Genomic DNA, 23,980 nt, shown 5'->3' on the forward strand with positions numbered 1-23,980 from the left:
ATTGGAGGTGTCTTGAGACAAGCTATCTTAAGGATGATCAAACATATCTTTCCTAATTCAACCAGTTTTAACCCAAAAAATTCTTTCCTACATTATAAACAAATGCACGTTGGAAGTTACCTTCCGTTTTCGGCCAGTTTATCCTTCTTACGTATGCAATGCTAACTTATAAAAGAACTTAAACTAATTAAAGACTTAATTGAATAATGGGACACCCACCTGGGATTGATTGGCCATATGCTGCTGCGCTGGCGCCTGAAGACTCTCCTTCGTAGGCCTACTACTAGGCCCGGCTTCGTCGTCATATGATGCTCTAGTTCGTTTTGGAGCTACGTCCTCATCATCAGATGTACGATTTTCTCGGGTCCTTTTTGGTATCATAACTTCTTATCCTTATAAAAAGGACGTCTAATTATTAGGTAAATAGTTCAAAATCTAGACTTAACCTTTGTATTCAACCGCAACCCATCCAAGGTTAAATATATAGTCTTAATTGGTAAATTCTTGTCCTAGTAATTTCTTATTTGACTATATAGGTATGATAACTTTTTCCACCGCTTTCCTAAGGGTTTTCTAAGCTCTCCTAACTTTCTTATAATTTTCTATATCTTTTTCCTAATTTTCCCATCAACTTTTAAGCTAATAATCTACTTATTTTGGGCTTAATATTTATTGTATTTAATTTCTCTTAAAGATTTCATTTCCTTACTTTGATATCATAGGTTTGCACTTACTATAATTTTTCTAAAAACTTTTAACCACAAAGTCTATTTATTTTAATTAATCATTTGCTAAAAATAAGACTTTTGGTCAATTATAATTTACTAACCTCTCTAATTAACTATGGTATAATTATCAAAAGTAGATAAAGATATTTTTATCTCTAGTAATTATCTTATTTTTTTCCAACTTAGTTATATAATTTCTATTTTTAATTTTCAGCTAAAATTAGGATAATTTGACTTAAATAAATACTTATACTACTTTTTTAACCTTGACCTATTTATCACGGCCTCTTTATTATGTAAGCTAACTGTGATAAATAGAATGTAATCATATAGCATGATTTACTAATTTCCCCCTTGAAATTTCCACCAAAATTAGTATATTTTGAATTAGATAAATATCTATACTACTTTTCTAACCTTGGCATAATTATCACAGCCTTTTTACCCTATAATAAAGCTTTGATAAATAGCATATAATCATATAGCACAATTTACTAATTTGTCTCTTTAATTTTTAGTTAAAAATGGTGTAATTTGACTTAGATAAATATCTATACTACTTTTCTAACTTTGCATAATTATCACGGCCTCTTTACCCTATAATATAGCTCTGATAAATAGCATGTAATCATATATCATGATTTACTAAATTCCCTCTTTAGTTTTTAGCTAAAAATAGTGTAATTTGACTTAGATAAATATCTATACTATTTTTCTAACCTTGGCATAATTATCACGGCCTCTTCACCCTATAATATAGCTCTGAAAAATAGAATGTAGTCATATAGCATGATTTACTAATTTCCCTCTTTAGTTTTTAGCTAGAAATAGTGTAAGTTGACTTACATAAATATTTATACTACTTTTCTAACCTTGACATAATTATCACGGCCTTTTTACCCTATAATATAGCTCTGATAAATATCATGTAATCATATAGCATGATTTACTAATTTCCCTCTTTAGTTTTTAGCTAAAAATAGTGTAATTTGACTTTGATAAATATCTAAACTACTTTTCTAACCTTGGCATAATTATCACGGCCTCTCCACTCTATAATATAGCTCTGATAAATAGCATGTAATTATAAAACATGATTTACTAATTTCCCTTTTTAATTTACTCCTATAAACAGAGTAATTTCACTAAGATAATTAGTTAAACTAATTATCTGAGATCAACATAATTATCACGGGTTTCATAACTTTTAATTAACCTCTAATAAATAACTCAATTCAATTTCAATCTATTTGTTTATTTCCCCTATTTAATTTGTCTAAAAATCAGAGTTTTTCTACTAACATAATTATCTAGATTAATTATCTGAGCTTTTACTAATTATCACGGGTTCCTTAATACCTAATTAATCTTTGATAAATATATCATAGCATTTGAATTAAATTTACTAATTTCCCCTATTTAAATTACTCAAAAAGCAGAGTAATTCTGCTAACTTAATTTGCTAGATTAACTTTCTGAGCTTCTCCTAATTATCACGGGTTTTTGAACACCTAATTAACTACTAATAAATATATCAAAACATTTGAAATCCATTTACTAATTTCCCCTATTTAAATTACTCCAAAAACAGAGGATTTCTGCTATATTAATTAGCTAGATTAATTTTCTGAGCTTCTCCTAATTATCACGGGTTTTTGAACACCTAATTAACCACTGGAAAATATATCACAACATTCGATTTCCATTTACTAATTTCTCCTATTTAAATTTCTCAAAAAAAAACAGGGTATTTTAGCTAAAGTAATTAGCTAGATTAATTTTCTGAGCTTCTCCTCATTATCACGGGTTCTTGAACCCCTAATTAACCACTGATAATTATATCACAACATTTGAAATCCATTCACTAATTTCCCCTAATGAAATTGTTCAAAAAATAGAGTAATTATGCCTAATTAATTAGGAAAACTTCTCAAAAAATTATAGGATAATTTTACTAGATTAATAACTGACTAATGCATCTCTGATAAATAATTCAACTTAATCTAATCCTAATTAATATTTTTACCATTAATTCATAGTTAATTTGGCTAATTTCCACCTTAATATGATAGGATAAATAATCAGCTTAGTATTACTAAGCTTAATTATAATAATCATCAGAGATTAATTAATTTAAAGAGGTTTAAGGAGCATGCATAGGCCTAATCTTTGATTTATTAACAATTTATCTTAATCTAACCTTGCTAATTAAGAAGGATTAGGTTAATTACCGTTAGGGTTAATCAATTAGAGATTAATCTCTAATGATTTCTGCGTAGCGGTCTCTCTAGAGGAGAGAGAGTGTGTCAAGGCTCCAAGTTTGTGTAAAATGTGAAGCTAGGGGTCATATTTATAGTTTTCTAGCACTCTTAAGCTCTCACAGGCTTAAAAAAGCAGTTGCTTGCAGTTCAAGCAGCCCCCTACAGGTCAAAAAACGACCCCTGCTGCTAAATGAGTCCCTGGCAGGTCACAGTGATGACCCTCCCATTACCTGTCAGCTTTTAAAATATCAATTATGCTATATTTTGACCTATTTTTGCTTAATTGGTAAATATCTAGGAGGACTTTAATAAAGTCTATGCTTAAATGATTACTGCAACCCTTCAATTTTACCTATTTTACTCAATTCACAGTGTAAACTTCCAGGGGTTATAACTATGCCAGTTTTTATCGGAATTCAATTCTGAAAATTTCTAGCCCGAGGTTTGTTGTGCTTAAGATTCCAAAAATACCAATATTTGCCATGGTCGGAAAATTCTACATTGCTTTTTCAATAATCATATCAGTTTGATTAAGCTTTATACAACCTTTAAGGTTTCAGAAACTGGAAACCTTATAAGTACTTCTTTTGTATCGATTGCATAGTCTAAGAGTGTCTTCTAAGGTATGCAACCTCAACACAAATAGAAAAGACAAGTATTGTAAACACTAGCTCAAAAAGTTAAGCTAAGGTTAGTTGAGACACACTTTTCTCTAACATTCCTCTAAAAATAGTGCTTAGGAAAAAAGCTTTCATCAAACACACTTAAACCCCTTGCATGCAATTATCGACTAGAGGTATGCTATATTAGCCTACATTGTAAGTGATTTAAATTTAAAAGGTATTCCTAATGGTTTCAAAAAAATTAAAAGGTATTCTTAATTCAAAGATTCCCTCAACAACAACAAAATCCATGTGTTAGTCTATAGCAGGTAGCAACGGGCAATGAAGAAGCTCGTACATTTGCAACAATATTAGTTAAGAAGGACATATAAGAGAGAGAGAGAGAGAGAGAGAGAGAGAGAGAGAAAGAGAGGACACTTTGAAGAGAAGAAAACGTAACAGGAAAATAAAGGAGGAGAAATACCTCTTTATCTGGACAAAAAAGGTCTTTTGACTTTCCACCTTCATATGTCTTTTGACTTTGCACTTTTGTTCGTCTTTTCATTTCCTAAACTCACCCTTCACTTATGCACTTAATATGTTTTGAAAGAATTTTTAATTTTTTGAGATCGGGGAGACCTAATAGCCTACATTCTAAGTGAGATACTTTATGAGTACATGTCATAGGCGAATTTTTTGTCCTATCCTCCCAATACATCTCTCTCTCTCTCTCTCTCTCTCTCTCTCTCTCTCTCTCTCTCTCTCTCTCTCTCTCTCTCTTTGCTTGGAAGTTTATACCCCATCCCGTCCCTTGTTTTTAAGTTTAGGGGGAAATTTGTTAGGGACCCTTACTTATATATTTATTAGCTTTGCAAAAAAGCCCCCTATCGTGCATTTAGATGGTATGATAAGTTTCCCATATGAGTTTCTCAGGAGAAGAGGTGGACGAACTAGTATATTGAACAAGAGGTGGCATAAGCATGCCATATATTGAGGTCTGTGATAAGGAGTAGGTGAAAGGGCGGTGGTAATGCGTGTGCTAGTCTCCAGCCAACCGTGCTATCTTATAGCCTCCCCCTAGCGTACACACTGTTCGGTCATGCCGGTGGCCTTGCCCGTAGGACCCATGTCCTTACATTAACCCCCCCTTGGAGAATCATTTTCGTCCTTGAAAACGAACGTTGGAAAATATTTTTAAGTGCGGAGACATTCTCCCATGTAGAACCTTCTTCAGGTCTATCTAGCCATTTTACCAACACCTGTCGTCTGACATGATGTCTGGTGTGAAGCTCATGAGAATCCAGAATCTTTTCGAGCTCATGAGGGATGCTTGGCGGTTCGATAAGGTCAACTAACACACATGTGTCAATGAAATTATCATTTTGTCCTAGTTGTTTTCGTAAACGGCTAACATAAAAAACAGGATGAACTCGTGAGTGCTCTGGAAGAGCTAACTTATAGGCTACTTGACCTATATGTTTGAGAATGGTAAACGGTCCACAATAGCATGGTGAAAGTTTAGCAACGTTTTCCGTCTTCAGACTTTCTAAATGCTCCGGAACTTTGAGGAGAACCTTGTCTCCTTCTTCGAAAGTAGCAAGATGATGATGCTCATCTGCGTACTTCTTATATCGATCTTGAGCTTGCTTAACATTTTGTTGAGCAACTTGAAGCATGTCAAAATGGTCTTGGAGAAAATCCTTTGCTTGCTGTATATTCTCCTTAGCCAACCCCACCGTAACGGGTGATCTAGGTTGAAATCCATACAAAAGCATAAATGGACTAAACCCTGTAGTCACATGCTTTGAGCTATTATAAGCAAATTCCAATATAGGTAAGTAGTCTTCCCGATTGGTTTGCTTCTTGCTGACGTACGCTCATAGCATATCCTCTAGCACTTGATTACCTCTTTTTGTTTGACCATTCGTTTCTGAATGATTAGCCATACTTAGATTAAGTTTAATTTCCAACTTTTGGAACACAGCTCTCCAGAAGTGATTATCGAACTTTCGATCTCTGTCACTAATGATACTAGCTGGAAGACAGTAGAGCTTATATATATGCTCTATAAATAGTCGTGCTAATTCCGATGTCTTAACCGTAGTCTTAATGAGAATGAATCGACCCATCTTAGTGAGACGGTCTACAATTACCCATATGGCACCATGGCCACGATTTGTAGTACGTAGTCCTACTACAAAATCCATAGAGATACTCTTCCACTTATCTTGTGGAATCTCTAAAGGATGTAAAAGGCCACCTACCTTGAGACGCTTTGCCTTATTAACTTGGCATTGTTGGCAGTTTAGTACATACTCTTGAACATCATGATGTAAGCCCGACCAATAAAATTGCCGTCTAACCAGGACATACGTCTTACGAATACCTAGATAACCAGCACTTGGACTATCATGACACTCAAATAAGATTTGGTGCCTGGTGTCTGAGTCCTTTGGCACACATACTCTACCTTTGTGGAGTAAGTAGCCATCATCAATGGAAAAATTCTTCCATCGCTTAAGCTCTTCCTGAGTAGGGGTGGAGCTCTCTGTGTTGGAGTTTTTATCTGCGCATGCAAAGACATGTTGATCTGGATGTACAGAGACATGTGAGTGTGAGGGATCCCTTTTTAAAACTGCACTCCATACTTTAGCATATGATTGATCTTGTGCACACTTGCCACATAATGACTCTAAAAATCCACTCTTTATTTCCTTGAAAGCAAGTGAATTAATCTGAGGCATCCGACTTAGTGCATCCGCTACTACATTCTATCGCCCCTTGCGATATCGTAGCTTACAATCATAATCTTGAAGGATTTTGGCCCATCTAGCTTTACGGCCCTTCAAGTCTGTTTGAGTAGTAAACCATTTGATACTCGCATGGTCAAAAACTACGTCAAACTCGGCACCATATAAATAGTGTCGCCACTTTTGTAAATCGTGAATTATGGCATAGAGCTCTCTCTCATAGACAAAATAATTATGTTGAGCTCTATCTAACTTTTTACTTTCAAAAGCTATAGGTCTTCCCTCTTGGAGAAGTACTGCACCAATTGCTTTATCACTAGCATAAGTCTCTACCACAAACGGCTTAAGTGGGTCAATGATTGCTAGGATGGGAGCAGTGGCTATAGCTACCTTGAGCTGTTCGAAACTACATTTTTGGGCTTCTTCCCAAGAAAATGTCTTACCTTTTGCTTTAAGTTGATCCGTCATAGGAGCAACAATTTTGGCATAATCACGGATATACTGTCGATAAAATCTAGCCATGCCTAAAAATATTTGAAGCTCCTCAACCATGTTGGGATGTGGCCATCGAAGAATGGCAGCAACCTTGACAATGTCCATTTTGATGCCAAAATAAGAGATCACATGACCGAGGTAATGTATCTCTGTTTTAAAGAAACCGCACTTGCTTTTCTTAGCATACAAGGCGTGAGCTCGTAGCTGTTCAAACACTAATCGTAAGTGTTCTATGTGTTCATCTTCAGTCTTATTGTAAATGAGAATGTCATCAAGGAAAACCACAACAAATTTCCAAGATAGGGACGTAAGACACTATCCATGAGTGTCATAAATGTAGTTGGAGCATTGGTTAGACCAAAAGACATAACCAAAAATTCAAAATGCCCGAACCGTGTTCTAAAGGCAGTTTTGGAGATATCTTGTAAAAGGATACGCACCTGGTGGTATCTTGAGTGAAGATCTATCTTTATATAGTATCTTGCCCCATGGAGTTGATCAAACAACTCATCTACTCTTGGCAGAGGATACTTGTTCTTGATGGTTATGGCATTTAAACCGCGATAATCGACGCACATGTGCATAGTACCACTTTCTTTTTTACCCAATAGAATTGGTGATGCTCAAGGCGAACTGCTAGGTCATATGAAACCACAAGCGAGGTAGTCAGCCAACTGACTCTCAACCTCCTTGACTTCTTTAGCACTCATACGATAAGGTGGTTTACTTACCGGTTTAGTGCCTGGCAAGACATCTATGCCATGCTGCACATCACATGTAGGGGGTAAACCCAGTGGTAAATCACTTGAGAACACATCACTATACTCCGTGAGTAAGGCGGTCAACTTTTGTCGTGCAAAAGGAGAAAGTAAACTAGAGTTATGATGGGATGAAGAATCTTGTAATTCTTGTAATGTTTGTTTTACAACAGTTGCACGTTGCTCTATAGAATTAAAATTGAGAGCACTTTGCTCGTTAGATTTGTTAACACTTTGCTTATCATTAGAATTCTTTGCACTTTGCATACCATTACTAGAATTCACCGCACTTTGCTCTTGAGAATTCACAAGACTTGGAAACAAGCAGTAACATAAAGAAACTTCATCTATTAAATCTGCTTTCTGCAAAATAGAAAGCTCGGCTGTACATATAAGAGGTGCAGATGGTATATTTTTCTCACCAAGAAAAAACACATGTTTACCATTGGCCATGAAGGATAAGGAGTTGTGTTCATAACTATTGTGCAATGTGTTTCCTAAACCATGCCGCCACTCCCGTCCTAAAACTACATCAGCACGGTCCATGTTCATAACTTGGAAGTCAAGGATCATCGTATGATCTTGAACAGTAAGCTCAACCCCTTGAACTACCGTGTCCCATACTTTTTTATCATTCCCAAACATCTGCTCCACCACATACTTGTAAGAGCAGGGAGTCTGTGTAAGCTTCAAATTCTTGACTAGCTTATAGTTCAAGAAGTTATGAGTTACACCATCGTCCACTAAAATACGAACACGTTGTCCGTTAATAGTGACATGCATGCGAATCAAATCATGGGGGCTAAAGGTGGGCTGCCACATTGAAGCAGGCACACAACACTTGTGCTTTTCTTCCATATGAAGAACCTCTACAACACAATATTTAGGAGATGAATCTAATGTGAGGCGTTGCACCATGTGCATGGCCTTTTCTTTGCCTTGCAAAAGAGGACAATCTTTCTTGTTATGTTGGTTCGAAAGACATCTAAAACACAAATTGTGTTTCTTTGCACGCTCAAAATCAACCGTGCTGAGAGACCCACGTGGAGTATCTTGTGAGTGCTTAGGCTTCTTAGCCTCTTGTGGGCATGGAGAGGTAGATTGTCTTTTATTCCTCTTGGAACGTGTGGGAGATCTATCTCGCCATTGGCTCTTAGCCACATTGCTCTTACCAAAAGTATTCTTAGAGTAGGCAACATTTCCTTTCCTCTCTTGGTCGTAATCATATCTTTGGGCATGGCTGATGGCTTCTTCCAAAGTTTTTGGATGTTGGGTCTTGACATGAAGGACGAGCATCTATTGGAAATATCATCCACCACTTATAGGCCTTACCTTTAAGAGAAGGACTTGTTTCCACAGCCGTCTTTATACCCAGGGTGTGTCTCAATCTATGAACATCACTCCATTTGTGTAAGAACGTATTGATCTCATCCTTGTTGCAATCACGCTCTTCCCCGTGAAACTCAGGAATGGTGATATTCTTAAGTAATGCATTGCTATCTTCTACAACACTTGTCTCTTGGACTCCTTGAGTCGTGCGAGTTTGGTTCCCTTGAACCGTGCGACTTGTGGCTCCTTGAGCCGTCTGTGAATTCATATATTTCACAAGTAACTCTGTAAGATTGGTAACATTTGCATTGAGTGCACAGAGGTTGCTTTCAAGTACGCTTTGGCGATGTTTTAAAGTTTTGAAAGAAGCCATATCTACAAGCCCATGATCTCCTAGATCATCATCATCATGCATATTAGTGTGAGCAGCACCTGTGGTGCCCTTATTTTGATCTAAGTGCTCAAAATCAAAAGTGTGTGTAGGTGGGATATCCTCACTGGCCATGGTAAACACACACTAATGTAAAGAGAAAGAAAAACGTCAACTTGTACCTTGTAAAATTGAAGTCTTTGTGTTTTGTATGCTCCGCGATTTGCGTTGCATGCGAACCTCGCCTTGCGAGAATTGTAACACTTCACGTGTCGTTCGTCGTAAGAACATCTTTGTTGATTCTTCATAAAATCTCATCGTTTTTTTGAAGGCTTTTGTTCACTTTGAAGCTACCTCCTTGAGGAAAAAAGAATTTTTGGAGGAAAACTTGCTCTCCTCAAAGAAGTGAAAAGGAAGGGTGAAACTACTTACTTGAAGTTTGAACCTTTCCCTTTCCTTCTAGTTTTCCTTGAAACACAAGTATGCTATCTTTCCTCGTTATAGACAACAAGGGTCAATAGCTTGATGGTAAAGTGTTGGCCTTTATCCTCATGGGGTGGGTTCAACCCTCCTTCATGCTAGGGTTAAGCGGGCCTTCCTACACGCGCAGCCAACGGAAGCCTTCGGAGCCTTGGTGCCATCAAGTTGCCAGTCGAGTTTGCCTTCGTCACTCGCCTTGGTCGTGCGCTGTGAGGGCATAGATGGGGCGGCCGGCTCTGTCACTGTCTGTCCACGCACGTTGCATAACGGCGACGTTGTTGTCTGTGGAGCGTGGTAGAGAAGCAGCGCGTCGCATGCACATGCAACCCACTTCTCCCCTTCTCCAAAAATAGCTCAGATGCCAGTGAAAGGGCGGTGGTAATGCGTGTGCTAGTCTCCACCCAACCGTGCTATCTTATAGCCTCCTCCTAGCGTACACATTGTCCGGCCGTGCCGGTGGCCTTGACCGTATGACCCATGTCCTTACAGTAGAAGGTGTTCTCTCACGATACCTCTTTTGAGGCTTAGTGGAATGTCTTCCTCTAAATTGCCATTACCCATTTTGGAGCGCCGTTGAACTTTGAAAGCCCATCTCTTTCACCTATTTACAAACTGGATATGTCTTTGCACCCAATGGTTTACAATTTCGCCGATTAGCTTTTAGCGATTGAGTTGGGTTCTAGTTTCCTAATACTCATCATTGTACCAACTATTTGAGGCATTGATCCCAATTTGGATATTTTGAGTTCCCACGAGGAGTGTGGAAAGGAAGATATAATGCATCATGCAATATGGCTGTAAATTGTGTAGCAAGTGTATCTATAGGTGATGATAGGTCAAGAAGCATAAGGTCATGAGATACCGTGCCTCTATATTTGTTGTCACACTCGTGTACGAAATGTATGGTAGTATCAAGGATGGAGTATGCGTACTAGTAGAGGATGGAGGTATAGACAGTAATGAGGGTTGTGCTATGGTGAAAGATAAAAAAGCATGGTTTGCCCCCATGGGCATGTGGGTATATGAGAATCATCTATGAACTCTGTTGTCTGCTTGGTATCCATGATGTAATTCATTGCATGTGAAGCACGTGTATTCTCCTGATTGTAACCATCCAATCACAACCACCTCACCATGTGGTTATAGTTTATCATGTGGTGATGTGCTCCTAGCTTCAGAAGTTGTCTCCCATAAAGCGATAGCCACTCATCCTCCAACATTCTATAAAAGGTAGAATTATCCACTACTAGCATTGCGGATCCTCCATCTCAAACCTCTCACATCGTAAGTTTTGGATGCATCCATTGAAATATCGATTAAGATAACTCTTTGCATCCTTAAATACTATAGAGTCCCTAATCATGACACCTCATATGTGTTGGGTATGCAAGCCCTTGTGCGTCTAGCCTGTGGGAAACTCCCCTTTATGGAGCATGCAAGTAGCTTCAGTTGGAGTTCAATTAGAGTCAAGTTGTGCATGGCAATTTTGGCCTTTATATGGAAGGATATCAATTAACAATAGCGTGAGTTGTTTTTGTGTCGACTCTCTCTCTCTCTCTCTCTCTCTCTCTCTCTCTCTCTCTCTCTCTCTCTCTCTCTCTCTCTCTCTCTCTCTCTCTCTCTCTCTTTCATTCTCTGTTGCTCGCCATCTCCTAGCCATGCATTGCTATTGCTATCACCCGCCATAGCCCTCCCATCAACTGGTATCAGAGCCAATGCTCTTGGCCTCAACTCAGCGCGCGTGAACAGTGGCCTGCAGAGGGAGACACAAAGCGTTGTCGACCAGCATCACACCGAGCATAAACATCATCCAGATGGTCGCGCTGGCATGCTGAGTGGTTTTCGACACCTGCAGGTCTATTAATACATGCACTACAGCCCGCTCTGAGCATCACTCGGCTTTTCGTTTTGTTGGTCTTGCGCCATCTCTGCATAACAGAGAGCTCGTCACTTTTTTTTGTTGAATAATTCACACTGCCTGCCCGGGACCACCCAATTTTCTCTCAAGGCCTTACCCAAGTGGGTATTCACACCAGCAGTTAGATACATCTTTATTCGGTGATCGGATAGCAAATTTGGATGGCAACTTGGTACTTTCTTGACGGTTTACACATAAATTTTTTTTCGACAGTGCAAGCTTTTCCTTTTTGGTGGTGAAGTTGGTCGTTCGAGGCATAGCCTAGCAAAGTGTTGCTTGGCAAACAACTGTGTAGCAGATAACCAAGGAAATGTGCAATGCTTTTGATGATGCTCATACACAACAAAGAGTATCAAAGTACTGCAAAGACAATTGTTTGCAAAGCTCTCGCTTCATGGTGATACCGAAGAAAAGCAAAAGTGCGACTCCAAAATCAAAGCAACAGAAGCAAGTTCGGATTGGTTTCTTTCAACTCGATTTTCTGGCAGTATTCTTCAACTGCTTTTCAGTTTAATTATCCTAGCTAAAAGTCATGTTTTGTCATGTCGTCATAGGTCTGTTATGATTTTATCTATTGTCACTTATTGTCATGCCAAATTTTTGTATGGGTTATAGACACTGCCAGAAAAATATAATGGTAAGACCACCCTTTGTTGTTTGGTCGGGTTCTGGTATGTCTCACTCTGATGGTTGTTTGAGGGAAGTAGACGCTTACACCTATGTTATTGTCAAGGGGGGGAGGGGGGGGCTTCTACTCATGGTTTCAGGTGATTGGACTCTGCCATGGTCTGTATCAAGTCCATAGTCAGTGGTTTGGGCTTGGGGGGGGGGGGGGGGGGGGGGGTTGGCTATGCAAGCCCTTGTGCGTCTAGCCTGTGGGAAACTCCCCTTTATGGAGCATGCACGTAGCTTCAGTTGGAGTTCAATTAGAGTCAAGTTGTGCATGGCAATTTTGGCCTTTATATGTAAGGTTATATCAATTAACAATAGCGTGAGTTGTTTCTTTGTCGACTCTCTCTCTCGTTTTCTCTCTCTCTCTTTTTCGTTCTTTGCTGCTCGCCATCTCCTAGCCATGGACTGCTATCACTATCACCCGCCATAGCCCTCCCATCAATATGGTGACTCTCCATCTATGTGAATGGTGTGGTGCAAAGTAGCATATCACTACATACAAATGCTCCCTTCTTTTGGCAATCTTGATCCACATAAAGCATGCCCTCTTGTCCATAACTACCATTGCGACGTATGGTTGTAGTCCCTATCTCAATAGAAACACCATGCCTCTCGACCCTCTAGTGTCACTAACATGGCACGTACTCTCTTTGAATGCTGACTCCCAATTATACTCCTCCATGCGAGGCAGTAGAGAGAGAGAGAGAGAGAGAGAGAGAGAGAGAGAGAGAGAGAGAGAGAGAGAGAGAGAGAGAGAGAGAGATTAGATAGATTGAATTATCGTCCACGGAGGTCAGATATGACCCATGGGACCAAAAACAAAACATTACAACCACTTCTTCCAAGTGGGGGCGATCGATACATATCAGTTAGGGACTGAGGGTCCATCAAAAGAAAAAGCAAAACCTAAGGGGGGTCCTATGTGGCAGGGGCAGGTTTAGGAGTTTGGCACTCTTGTATGATGGACTTCCCTCCGTGGTAAACTACCCACTTGCCTTTGGCTCGTGCTTCACGCACTTTTTTCAGCTCTTCACCGTTGTGCTTGACTTGTGTTGGAGTGAGTTCTTCAGCTATCCAAAATCCAGTGTCTCTAAGGAGATGCGATTGCTGGAGTAGTCAAAGCCGTTCCTCTTTGTCTTTGAACTCAAGAATGGCATGTCCACTAGGTGTGCGCTTGGTGTTGAATTTGTTGACGATACATTCTACTGCATCGTAGTCGACATGGACCGGTTTAAGGGTTTTGTTGAGGAGGTCGATTAATTTGCAGAAGTCTTGTTTGCACTCATCCCACGCTTGGGGCAGCCCTCCAATGCAAAGCTTAAGGGCATTCTCTTCTTGAAGCTGACGTTCCCGCAGTTCTATTTTCACACAAGCTTCCACTTTGGCGAGTGCGATCGTGTGAGCTTGCGTGATGTTTTCTTCGACTCCCTTCACCTTGTCTGTTGTGAGGTCGACCATGGAGTCAAATTGTGCCTCGAGCGTGCTAAGGTGCGCTTTGAGGTCGCGGTTTTCTTCCATGACCATGTCGAGGACAGCTTGCAATTGTCCGATACGATCTGTCTTGCTCGGAGCTGCTAGGACTACGGCAAAGCTGGCCCGTGCTCTCCCCGGTGTTTTTGGGTTGTTGGTTGCCATATTTTCACTCGCTCGAGGTGGCTTTGGTGAGAACATTCTCTCCAAATGCCAAAAATCAAAATGCTCGTAGGAACCAGAGAAAAAATGCTCACTGCTCAATCACTGTCGTTTGTGAGGTCGACAGGAGAACCAGAACTCGGCAGAGCAGGAGAACCGAAAACTCAGGTTCTGCTTGAGGTCGACAGGAGAGGTCAGTACTCGGTAAGTGTTTCTTGAGGGGCAGGAGAAACTGAAAATCGTTGGGTCTTCTTGGCTATCGCAAAAGGCCGAACCAATAAAACAGAGGAGAATCGTACTTGCAGGCCGTGAATCGATAAGAGGAGCAGGGTGAAGCTTGGTTCTAACCCCCCCCCCCCCCCCCCCCCCCCCCAACAGGGCTGCCACTCGCCCAGGAGGGGACTGTGGAAAACGCTAGAGAAGGGGGGAACTAGGGCATGAGCGAGAGAGAGAGAGAGAGAGAGAGAGAGAGAGAGAGAGAGAGAGAGAGAGAGAGAGAGAGAGAGAGAGAGAGAGAGAGAGAGAGAGAGGAATTGGAGCTGATCTCTTTAGATAGCTTATTCCAGTGTTAGAGTTTACACCTATTGGTGATTCATTAGTTCAATCAGTAGAGCTGGAGGAAAAGATAGAAACTGAGCTAGAATAGCTACATGAACTGGAATACATCTACTGAGAAATAGACAAGCTGAATGACTGGAATTAGTGTTCAGATTCAGTTCAAATTTAGATTCAGAAGGAATGGATACAAAGCATATCTGGCTGAAGTATACTCGACTACTATATTGGCAATTATAGAGTAACAGTACAAGTGGCAATAATGTAGCTTAGGACCAGCTTCAGGACTACAACCACACACTAAGAGTAGGAAGTCAAAAGATAAAACAACCCAAAAGTACAGCCAACCCGATTACAATGTAATGGGTCCTATTTATAGCTTCTTGGAGTTACTATGGTAACCATCATGGTAATTACTGACTGATCCGCTGCTCGGCTTTCTAGGAGCTGGTTCCCACCTAGTGAAACTGCCTCCACTAGTGAGACTGCCTCCACCATCTACATCCTTCCCTCCTTTCTTGAATTTTGGTAAGACTCCAAAATTTTTGAAAATCCACCGTTTGATCCTTTTGAAACATAAATTTATGCCATATTTCATGATTTGTTGAGTGCGTGACACCCCCTATAATTGTAATTCCAAGGGTGTCAGCCAAAGAGATATCCACACCCAGTTGAGAAAATCCACCGTCTGATTCTGAAAATGTTGGAAAAAACCCACTGTCTGATTCTGAAATGGCTGGAAAATTCCTCCATCGAATACCAAGATGGAAGTACCCAGTATCCTTCCACTGAACCCGCTTCCTTTTGCCCTTAGGTCTTGATGGTGTCTCCAAAGTCCCAGTGCCAGCATTGTCCTTCTAAATGAGTCTGTAAATGGCCTCTTGCTCAAGCTGATCCCACCTCTCTGTGGTCATTTCGACTTCATAAGGCGTGATGGGATGATAAGTTTTGGGTGTCAGGATCATAAAATGTGCGTCTGCCTTTGGTTAGATGAGTCCAGGACAATTTATGACAATGCGAAGCTGTACGGATCCATCCTTCTGGAAGAGGCTGATTAGTTCTGATCCTAGCTTCAAAGAGAATCTCGGCCATCTCTCTGTACTGGGGTCCTAGGCCTGGTTTAGCTGTAATGTCCTTTTCAGGAACTTTAGAGGACTCAACAGTGAGTTGCAACAGCTAGTTTGTGATCTTAGTGAGGCCTCTAATCTGAATTTTCCATTGTTCCGTGCAGAGCTTGATCCTCTGTATCTCATCTTTTAACTCTTGGAAATCATTTAGCTGAAGAGCATCATTGAATAGCGTTTGCCAGGTTTTCTGCTCCACAGTTGATCGCTCATACCAATCCTGAATATCATAGTAATCTTAAAGTATGTAAGCCGATCTACTGGTTCAGTATTGGTGAATGCCACTACTGACAAATCTTTTCCCTTCTTAAAATGATGAATTCGAATACCACAGTTGTTCCATAGATGGCCATAGGCTTTGCAATAAGTGCACTGTGGACATTCGTTTGAGACATGGTCTTTAGATTTACACTTTGAACACCAGGTTTCCATTCTTCTTACCGGCTGTCTGGTCTGGCTAATTTCAGCAATTTGCCGGGCCATCTCTTTAATCTTCCTAGACCAAGATCCTTTCTTAATCTTGTCTTTGGTTCTTTCATCTGAGCTACTTTCAGAGCTATTGGAGGCTCTAGTAGACTTAGAATTTTCAGTAGAAGTACTGCTACTACTGGACCTCCTCTTCTTATGACTCTTTTCCTTCTTAGCTTGTTGTTCTAGCTTCAGGGCTCATTGTACCAAATCATTAAATTTCTTGGTTGGTGCCGGCACCTCATGTTCCCTAAGCTTCTTACTACGAAAACCATTCAAAAACCATGCTCACAGTCGCTTTTCGGATGGTGGTTCCTGCAATTGTCTAGTTAGTTCCTTGATTTTTTCAACATAGCTTCTGACTGACAATTTTCCCTGCCTTATCTTATTCAGCTCACAGAGTATATCCTCATCCCCTCTGTTCTCTGAATATTCCAGTTGGAAAGCTTTGCGCAGTTTATTATATGATCTGATTTGACAAGCCGGGTAATGGTAGTACCATTTCCTTGCTGTCTCCTTTAATGTTTGCGGAAAGTATTCACCCCAATCATCTTCATCAATATTTTAAACTCAGCATACTGCTCAAAGGCTTGGATATGAACATCCGGGTCATCCTTCTTTCCCCCTTTGAACATGGGAAAATAAATTTTCAATGAAGATGTGTAATCATGTCTATCAGCCTCATTTCTTTCTCTTCTCACCTTGGAATCCTGACTCCTTTTGGAAGCTTTCTTATAATGGTCCGTGTCTGCATCCCAGTTAATTTCGGCCTCCGTCTCAGTTACTGCTTCCTCTCTAGATTTTCTACTGGAATTATGACGACTTCCTTTACTTCCTTTGACTCCCTTGTCTCCCTGTGTGGTCCGAGAACTCTGGGCCTTGCGTTCCTTCCTTTCAGCCTTGCGTCTTCTGGACTGACTAGAATGTTGAGAGTCCTGTGCCTCATCAGCATGACTGTGCTCCTCCTGAGCCTCAGTGTCAGTTACTTGTTCATCCTTGGGATCAAAGTCTCTTTCTGACTCCTCAGGAATAGGGTCAACGCGATAGGATGGTTTCTGGCCACGACTAGGTTTGGGTGCCATTACTACAGCTGAAACTCAAAGTGGGAGAGGAGTCTGCTGGTCAACGAGCAACAGCTCTAGCAGTGTTAGAGTTTACAACTACTGGTGATTCACTAGTTCAATCAGTAGAACTGGAGGAAAAGATAGAAACTGAGCTAGAACAGTTACATGAACTGGAATACATCTGTTGAGAAATAGACAAGTTGAATGACTGGAATTAGTGTTCAGATTCAGATTCAGAAGGAATGGATACAAAGAATATCTGGTTGAAGTATACTCGACTACTGTATTAGGAATGACAAAGTAAGAGTACAAGTGGGAATAATGTAGCTTAGGAACAGCTTCAGGACTACAACCACACACTAAGAGTAGGAAGTCAAAAGATAAAACAACCCAAAAGTACAGCCAACCCGATTACAATGTAATGGGTCCTATTTATAGCTTCTTGGAGTTACTGTGGTAACCGTCATGGTAATTACTGACTGATCCGCTGCTCGGCTTTCTAGGAGCTGGCTCCCACCTAGTGAACCTGCCTCCGCCATCTAGAGAGAGAGAGAGAGAGAGAGAGAGAGAGAGAGAGAGAGAGAGAGAGAGAGAGAGAGAGAGAGAGAGAGAGAGAATGTGATGGAGTTCGACTGCTTTGTATACTGTTGTGGGGTGGCATAGAAAGCAACGACAAAGAGACATTTAAGTGGGGAGGCAAGAAGAAGCTAGTGTAGCCTCACTAGGAGGTCGCATGCTACGTGGTCCTTGGAATCCCTTGCTCTTTAATAGAGAGTATCAAAGTATAGATAGATTGCATTAGGCATGATAGTCTTTCCGTAGACGAGGGCTTTTTTCTACCAGGTGAGAATCGTGGAGTACCAAGGCAGATTCAACAAGGTCTAGGAGCAAGAAGGGTACACCCTCTAGGCCTTGGTCCTAAACCTGTCCTAAAGTGCATCGCTTTGTGGGGTGACTCTCTAGTGATTTCCCGGTGTCACCTCTGAGTGTCGCGCTAACAAGGGAGCATATAATAAATGATATGGCATTAAAAGAATTCTTACTTCCTCAAGGGAAAAACTTGCTTTCTGCCCTCATTGGCTTGCCGGCGGGGTTGGAGGCTCTTTCCTCGACTTGCCAGCTCTAGCTCGAAAAAGTAACAAGACCTTATTTGGCAAAACCCATTTTAGGGGGGCGCCCATGCTTTTTGTGCAGTTGACCAAGAAGAGAATGGGCTGGTGGTGAAGCTATTCCGACTGCCAAGAGACCAGCTGCAATGATGCACATGTGGCATGCTTACTCACGCCCCAAAACTCCCGAAGATGCTCCAACGTATCCACCTCGCTGACAACGTGCTTCGTCTGGCTTTCTTGATATTTGATCAATCATGCTGCAACTCTTTGCTTGTGAACAAAGCGTGGACTTGGGGGGAGGGCGCTTAGTTGATGCTTGTACGCAGTTTGAACGTCCTGTCACATTGGGACAGGCGCCTATGGGGGTTTTGCAGGAAGGGGCAGCCACTTCATGTCACATTGGGTTAATAATAAAGTGTTGGCCTTTGCTTTCATCAAACAGGCATTGGCCAAGTAGTATTGCGTGCGCATCTTACGCTGCATGGCACACCTCAAGTCTTATCTCGTGTGTTCCCGCCTTCACTTTTCTAGTTGTCCATGGCTTTGAGGGCAAGCAAGGCCACCCCTTTGAAAGCACCTCGCAGCCAACTTCCGTTTCTTTCCCCAGCGAATAACGACACGCCACCTTAGCTTGGGCTGCTTTTGCCTGCCCCAGTGTGACACGGACCTTAGTTAGCAATAAACCATCAAGATGCTGGGCTGCCAGGTAGGAGACCTTTGACAGGTCATCAACTCCTCGTCACCTTACACACAGAAGAAGAGAGACAGATCCCCGACAGCGGAAGAGGTAGCGTCCCCATGTCCTGGTTTTCAAACCCGTTTGCGAGGTCATTAGAACCTCTAGGAGACAACAGCGATGGCGATGAAGAAGACGAGCATGCGCATGGCCAAGGCGTGAAAGAGGATCTTTCACAGCTTACTCAGACCTTAAAAAAGCAGCTGTGGGGAGTTGCTTCCTTCCTTGCTCCTCCTCCTCAAACCAAGGATTTAGATAACGCAGATGTGAATGAAAATTATGGTGGTGTACAGAGCGAAGCTTTGACAGTAACCCGGAATGCCGATCATCTTGCAAGTACCAGTCTTTCTGAGGACCTTGTGGATGTGGATTTTGATGCTTTCCTGGATGAAACCCTCGATGATAAGCCTGCAGAGGCATCAAAAGGTGAAATGATCTCTCATAGCTCACTGCCTGATGCTCAGCACGGCCTTACTGGTATTAGCAGGGATTTGGCTGAGCTTAAGGGCAGTGTTACCACTGGGTTTTCAAAGATCTTGAGGGCTGTTAGGGAGGAGATTGATCTTGTGGAGTCTTCAAAATCTTACACAGGCAACATTTCTGAGGATGAAGCTGATGACAGCACTGGAAAATCCCCGAGGTCTACAGTTGCTGAAAAGTCTCAAGGGTTCAACATGTATTTGAAACCCTTGATTAACAACATTCTTCAGAGTGGCAAGGGCGAAGACTTGGAGAACAGGACAGATGCAAGCTCAGATGAGGGCGATGATGAAGGAGACAGCAAGGATCACGACAATCTACACCCTTCCAATCTGCAAGACACCTTCATGCATGGCTTTAGAGGCATCTCAAAACTTGCATCAAGTCTCATTTCTGCCAATTCAGATTTTGAGAATGTGGATTATGAGAAAAGGAGGAGTTTGCAGGTAGTAGGACTCACTGAGGAAGTTTTGGCCTTTGCTAAGAACATTTCCATGCATCCTGAGACTTGGTTGGATTTTCCCTCTCTTCCTGATGATGAAATTGATGGTACCATTTCTTGCATCACTGTTTCTTTCACAGCCCATTATGATTATTACATACTTGTTGGATAACTCTTCGTGTTCCCTGAATGTGAACACTTTAAAGCTTGATGGTGCAATGAAGTTTATTGGATGCTTTGTTATGATGCATTTGTGGCTCCTTCCTAGGGCAAATTGAAAAAGTTTTTAGTTAATTTGTAGCTAAGCTTATGATTGTTTAAGCAAAAGAGGATTCTGCTTGGTTAAACTTCAAAGAAAGGCCTAAGGATTTAGTAAAGATTTTAGATGAACATACTTTAATCATGTGTTTAGTTCGTAGTAAATGAGAGAGAGAAGGATCTAGAAAGATAGCAAATCTTGCTCTATTTCTATGGTTGCTAAGTCTTTTGAACCTCTCTTTAGGTTCTATCAATGTGGAGTTGTTGCTGGTCTTATATATTACCCATAAGTGCCAAAAAGATAAGTAAAGCTTCAAATCAAAGATAAAATTTTATACATACATATTCAAATCCTAAATCACATAGTTGCACCAATAAAAAAAAAAATCAAGTGTCATGTGCACATGAATGTTACCATATACATGTGGTAGTGATGTGTGTGAACACACTAGGACCGCCGGGGCATTTTTTCCCTCTTTAGGAGGTTTTTTCCCTGTGCATTGTATATACGCCCATCACTCTAGGGTTATCTATCTTTCCATTGCACACTAAGTTATACACTCTCTATTGTTTGTCTTGAGCTTCCTTCATCTTCTCCAAGCTGTGTGTGTTTCTCAGCAACCCTAATTCCAACAATTGGTATCAGAGCAGGTTGCGTCCTCCCGGGCTTAGTCGCCAGCTGCTCCAGTATGCGCCTGCTCACTTTCTCCGATTTCAGTGAGCTTTGGCGAGCGTTCGCAGGTCGACAAATTCTTCAGGAGAGGTCGTAGAGCTAGGTCTGCTCAGATTTTCGAGTCGGACTCATTTCGGCCTCCGTTTCCACTACAGGCAGTACTGCACAAGCTATTTCGTCATTTTGTGCAGAATTTTTGTGAGTGCCGTTTTCTGCATAACAGGTGCCTTATAGTCTTCTACGGTTTGTACTATATAGCACGTGTTGTTCCTGCTCCGTTTCTTCTATTTTCGGGCAGTTTTCACATTAGGTGTAGCATTTACCATGGTTGACAACAACAACACAAATGTGTTCAAGATGTTTGTTGCTGAGGACAGGGTGGATGGGGACAGTTACCCTATGTGGGCTTATATAATGCAACACGTTCTTGTGTCAAAGGGTGTTTGGAATATTGTGCAGGGCATTGATGTACGTCCTGGTTTTGAGGATGTAGGCGATGTTGAGGATGTTGCAGGTCTTGCTGCAAGGATTGCTGTTGTTAGAGTTGTTTTGCCTACGACAGAACAAGCTCGTTGGGATGTTAAGGATGCGCAGGCTCATGCATTGATTGCGTTGTCTGTGAAGCGCACCATTGTTCCTCACATCCGTTCAGCAAAATCTGCAAAACAGGCTTGGGATATTCTAGCAGGTCTTTATGCAAGCGGCAATGAGGCTAAAATTGCTTTGCTGCGTAAAGAGCTGGAGTCGAAGATTATGCATGAGGAAGATGATATGGACACTTTCCTTGCTAGTGTCAAGGATATCAATGAGCAACTTATTTCTGCAGGTGAAGTCATTTCAGACAGTTCCCTTGTGCAGACTGTTCTTGATGCCTTACCAGATTTCTACCAAACTTTTGCTAGTACTTGGAAACTGATGACCCAAGGAAATCCTGAAGTCGTCAAGTTTGATGCATTATGCACTTTGTTGTTGCAAGAGTCACTTTCTAGAAAAAATAGGACTAGGCAGCGTGCAGTTGAACAGGCTTTTATTGCTTCTCAAAGAAAGGGTGGTAACAGTAATGCAGCCACTTCTTATGGTTCTGCTGCGAGTGGCAAAATTCTGTTCCTAATGCTTCTGGTGGCAACAATTCGTATGGAAATTCTGGTGATAAGGGCAAAATGAAGATGCGTTGCCATTATTGTAAAGCTAATGATCACTTGAGCAAGTCGTGTCCTAAGTTGAAGGCCAAAGGCTAAGAAGAAAGAGGATGGTTCCACTGCAAATGCTGGTTCCACTACAAATGCAGGCATTGTTGAGTCTTCTGTGATGCTGATGTTGATGCAGAATGGGCTTTTAGCGCAGAGTACACTTACAATCCTGCTGTCCATGATGCATGCTTGTCAGTTGCTGCAGATTCACATATTTCGACAGTGGTGCTACAAAGCACATTACCTCACATCGTGAATTGTTTATCTCTCTCGAGTCTGTCCCTCATGGTAATTCAGTCACTTGTGCCAACAATGCCTCTTATCCGGTTCAGGGAGTTGGGAGTTGGAAAGATTGTGCTTACTGTTGCAAATGGCAGTTCTTTCACACTTGTTGATGCACTTTATGTACCTGGGATCAAGAAGAATCTCTTGTCTGTATCCGCACTTGCTAGACTTTGACTTGTAGTCAAATTTGTGGATGACAGATGTACAGTTTATGATCTCAGTTTTGGTGATGAAATTGTTGCATCTGGCCTTTTGTGCCGTGGGCTGTATAAGCTCACTTTGTATGACAAGTGTGGACAAAATTTTGCAAATGTTGTTGCAGATTTAAGGGCTATTTCAGATGCAAAACTTTGGCATGCACGTTTTGGTCATCTGAATTTTGCCAGTTTGCTGCGTTTGCAGAAATATGATATGGTTGCTTCTTTGCCGCCTCTTGAAGCACCTGTCAAACATGTTTGTGAAGGCTGTATTTTGGGCAAGATGCAGTGTTCTAAGTTTCCAAAGGATGGTTCAATTCGGGCCACATGCAGGTTGCAGCTTGTGCATAGTGATGTTTGTGGGCCCATGCAAACTCCGTCCTTGGGCAATTACCTTTACTTCGTGATTTTCATTGATGATTACTCCAGGCATGCATGGGTATTTCCGCTTAAAGCGAAGTCTGAAGTTTTTATGTGCTTCAAACAATTTCTGGCTATGGCTGAAAATGTCTCGAAATGTACTATGGGTACCCTCCGTTCTGATCGAGGGGGGGAGTATATGTTTCATGAATTTAATGCATTTCTGGCTAGTCGTGGGATAAAACACCAATGTACAGTGCCTTATACACCTCAGCAAAATGGTGTTGCTGAGAGGAAAAACAGGTCACTGACGGAAATGGCACGATGTATGGTCAAAAGTCAAGCTTTGCCGCATTCTTTTTGGCTTGAGGCCATCATGTGTGCCACTTATGTACTTAACAGGTGTCCTACGAAAGCTTTGCAGTCTATTACTCCATATGAAGCATGGCATGATAGAAAGCCTTATTGAGCACATGCGTGTTTTTGGTTGTTTGGCATATGCTTTGGTGCCACAAACACAGCACAAAAAATTGGATGATAAGGCTGTCAAATGTATTTTTGTTGGTTATAGTGCTGAAAGCAAAGGTTACAGGTTGTATCATCCGCAAACAAAATGTATTCTGGTTTCACGGGATTTAGTGTTTGTGGAAGATTCTGTTTAGCCCTTGCTCTCATGTACTAGAGACGGTAATGTAAGCTCACAGGACATTTATGACACTTTGTTGCCTCTTTTCAGTGGTGGAAATACGAATGTAATTTCCAATGAGGCAAATGTACAGCCTATGGGGGTTTCTGAAAATGTTACAGATCAGCCTATTATTGATGCAAATGTACATGATGTACTTGATGAGGAAAGGGTTGAAAATGAGCAGGCTAGAGGTATGCCAAAATGGCTGGTGCACACTTTGCGTGACAGTAAATTGGATGCACCTTTGTCTAGTCGTACTCGTTCAGGCTCTCACCATGCATCTTATGCATCAGATTGTTATGCTTTGGCTGTGTCTAGCTTACATGATGTTGAGGAGCCTTTGTCTTTTGATG

At 41.2% G+C, this 23,980-nt stretch overlaps 1 protein-coding gene across 1 annotated transcript in view; it reads left to right on the plus strand.

Annotated features, from left to right (window-relative positions):
• Positions 1–19,023: 19,023 nt before the first annotated feature.
• The window catches only part of LOC147431595 (uncharacterized), a 51,172-nt gene continuing 46,215 nt past the window's right edge, over positions 19,024–23,980 (plus strand). The window contains exon 1 of the mRNA XM_086494139.1: positions 19,024–20,083. Coding sequence (XP_086350265.1) covers positions 19,117–20,083 — 967 coding nt within the window. The 5' untranslated portion in view covers positions 19,024–19,116. The remainder of the gene's footprint in view (positions 20,084–23,980) is intronic.

The sequence above is a fragment of the Adiantum capillus-veneris genome, chromosome 21 (assembly GCF_014529385.1).
Source record: "Adiantum capillus-veneris isolate H3 chromosome 21, ASM1452938v2, whole genome shotgun sequence".
In the NCBI taxonomy this organism is placed as follows: domain Eukaryota; kingdom Viridiplantae; phylum Streptophyta; class Polypodiopsida; order Polypodiales; family Pteridaceae; genus Adiantum; species Adiantum capillus-veneris.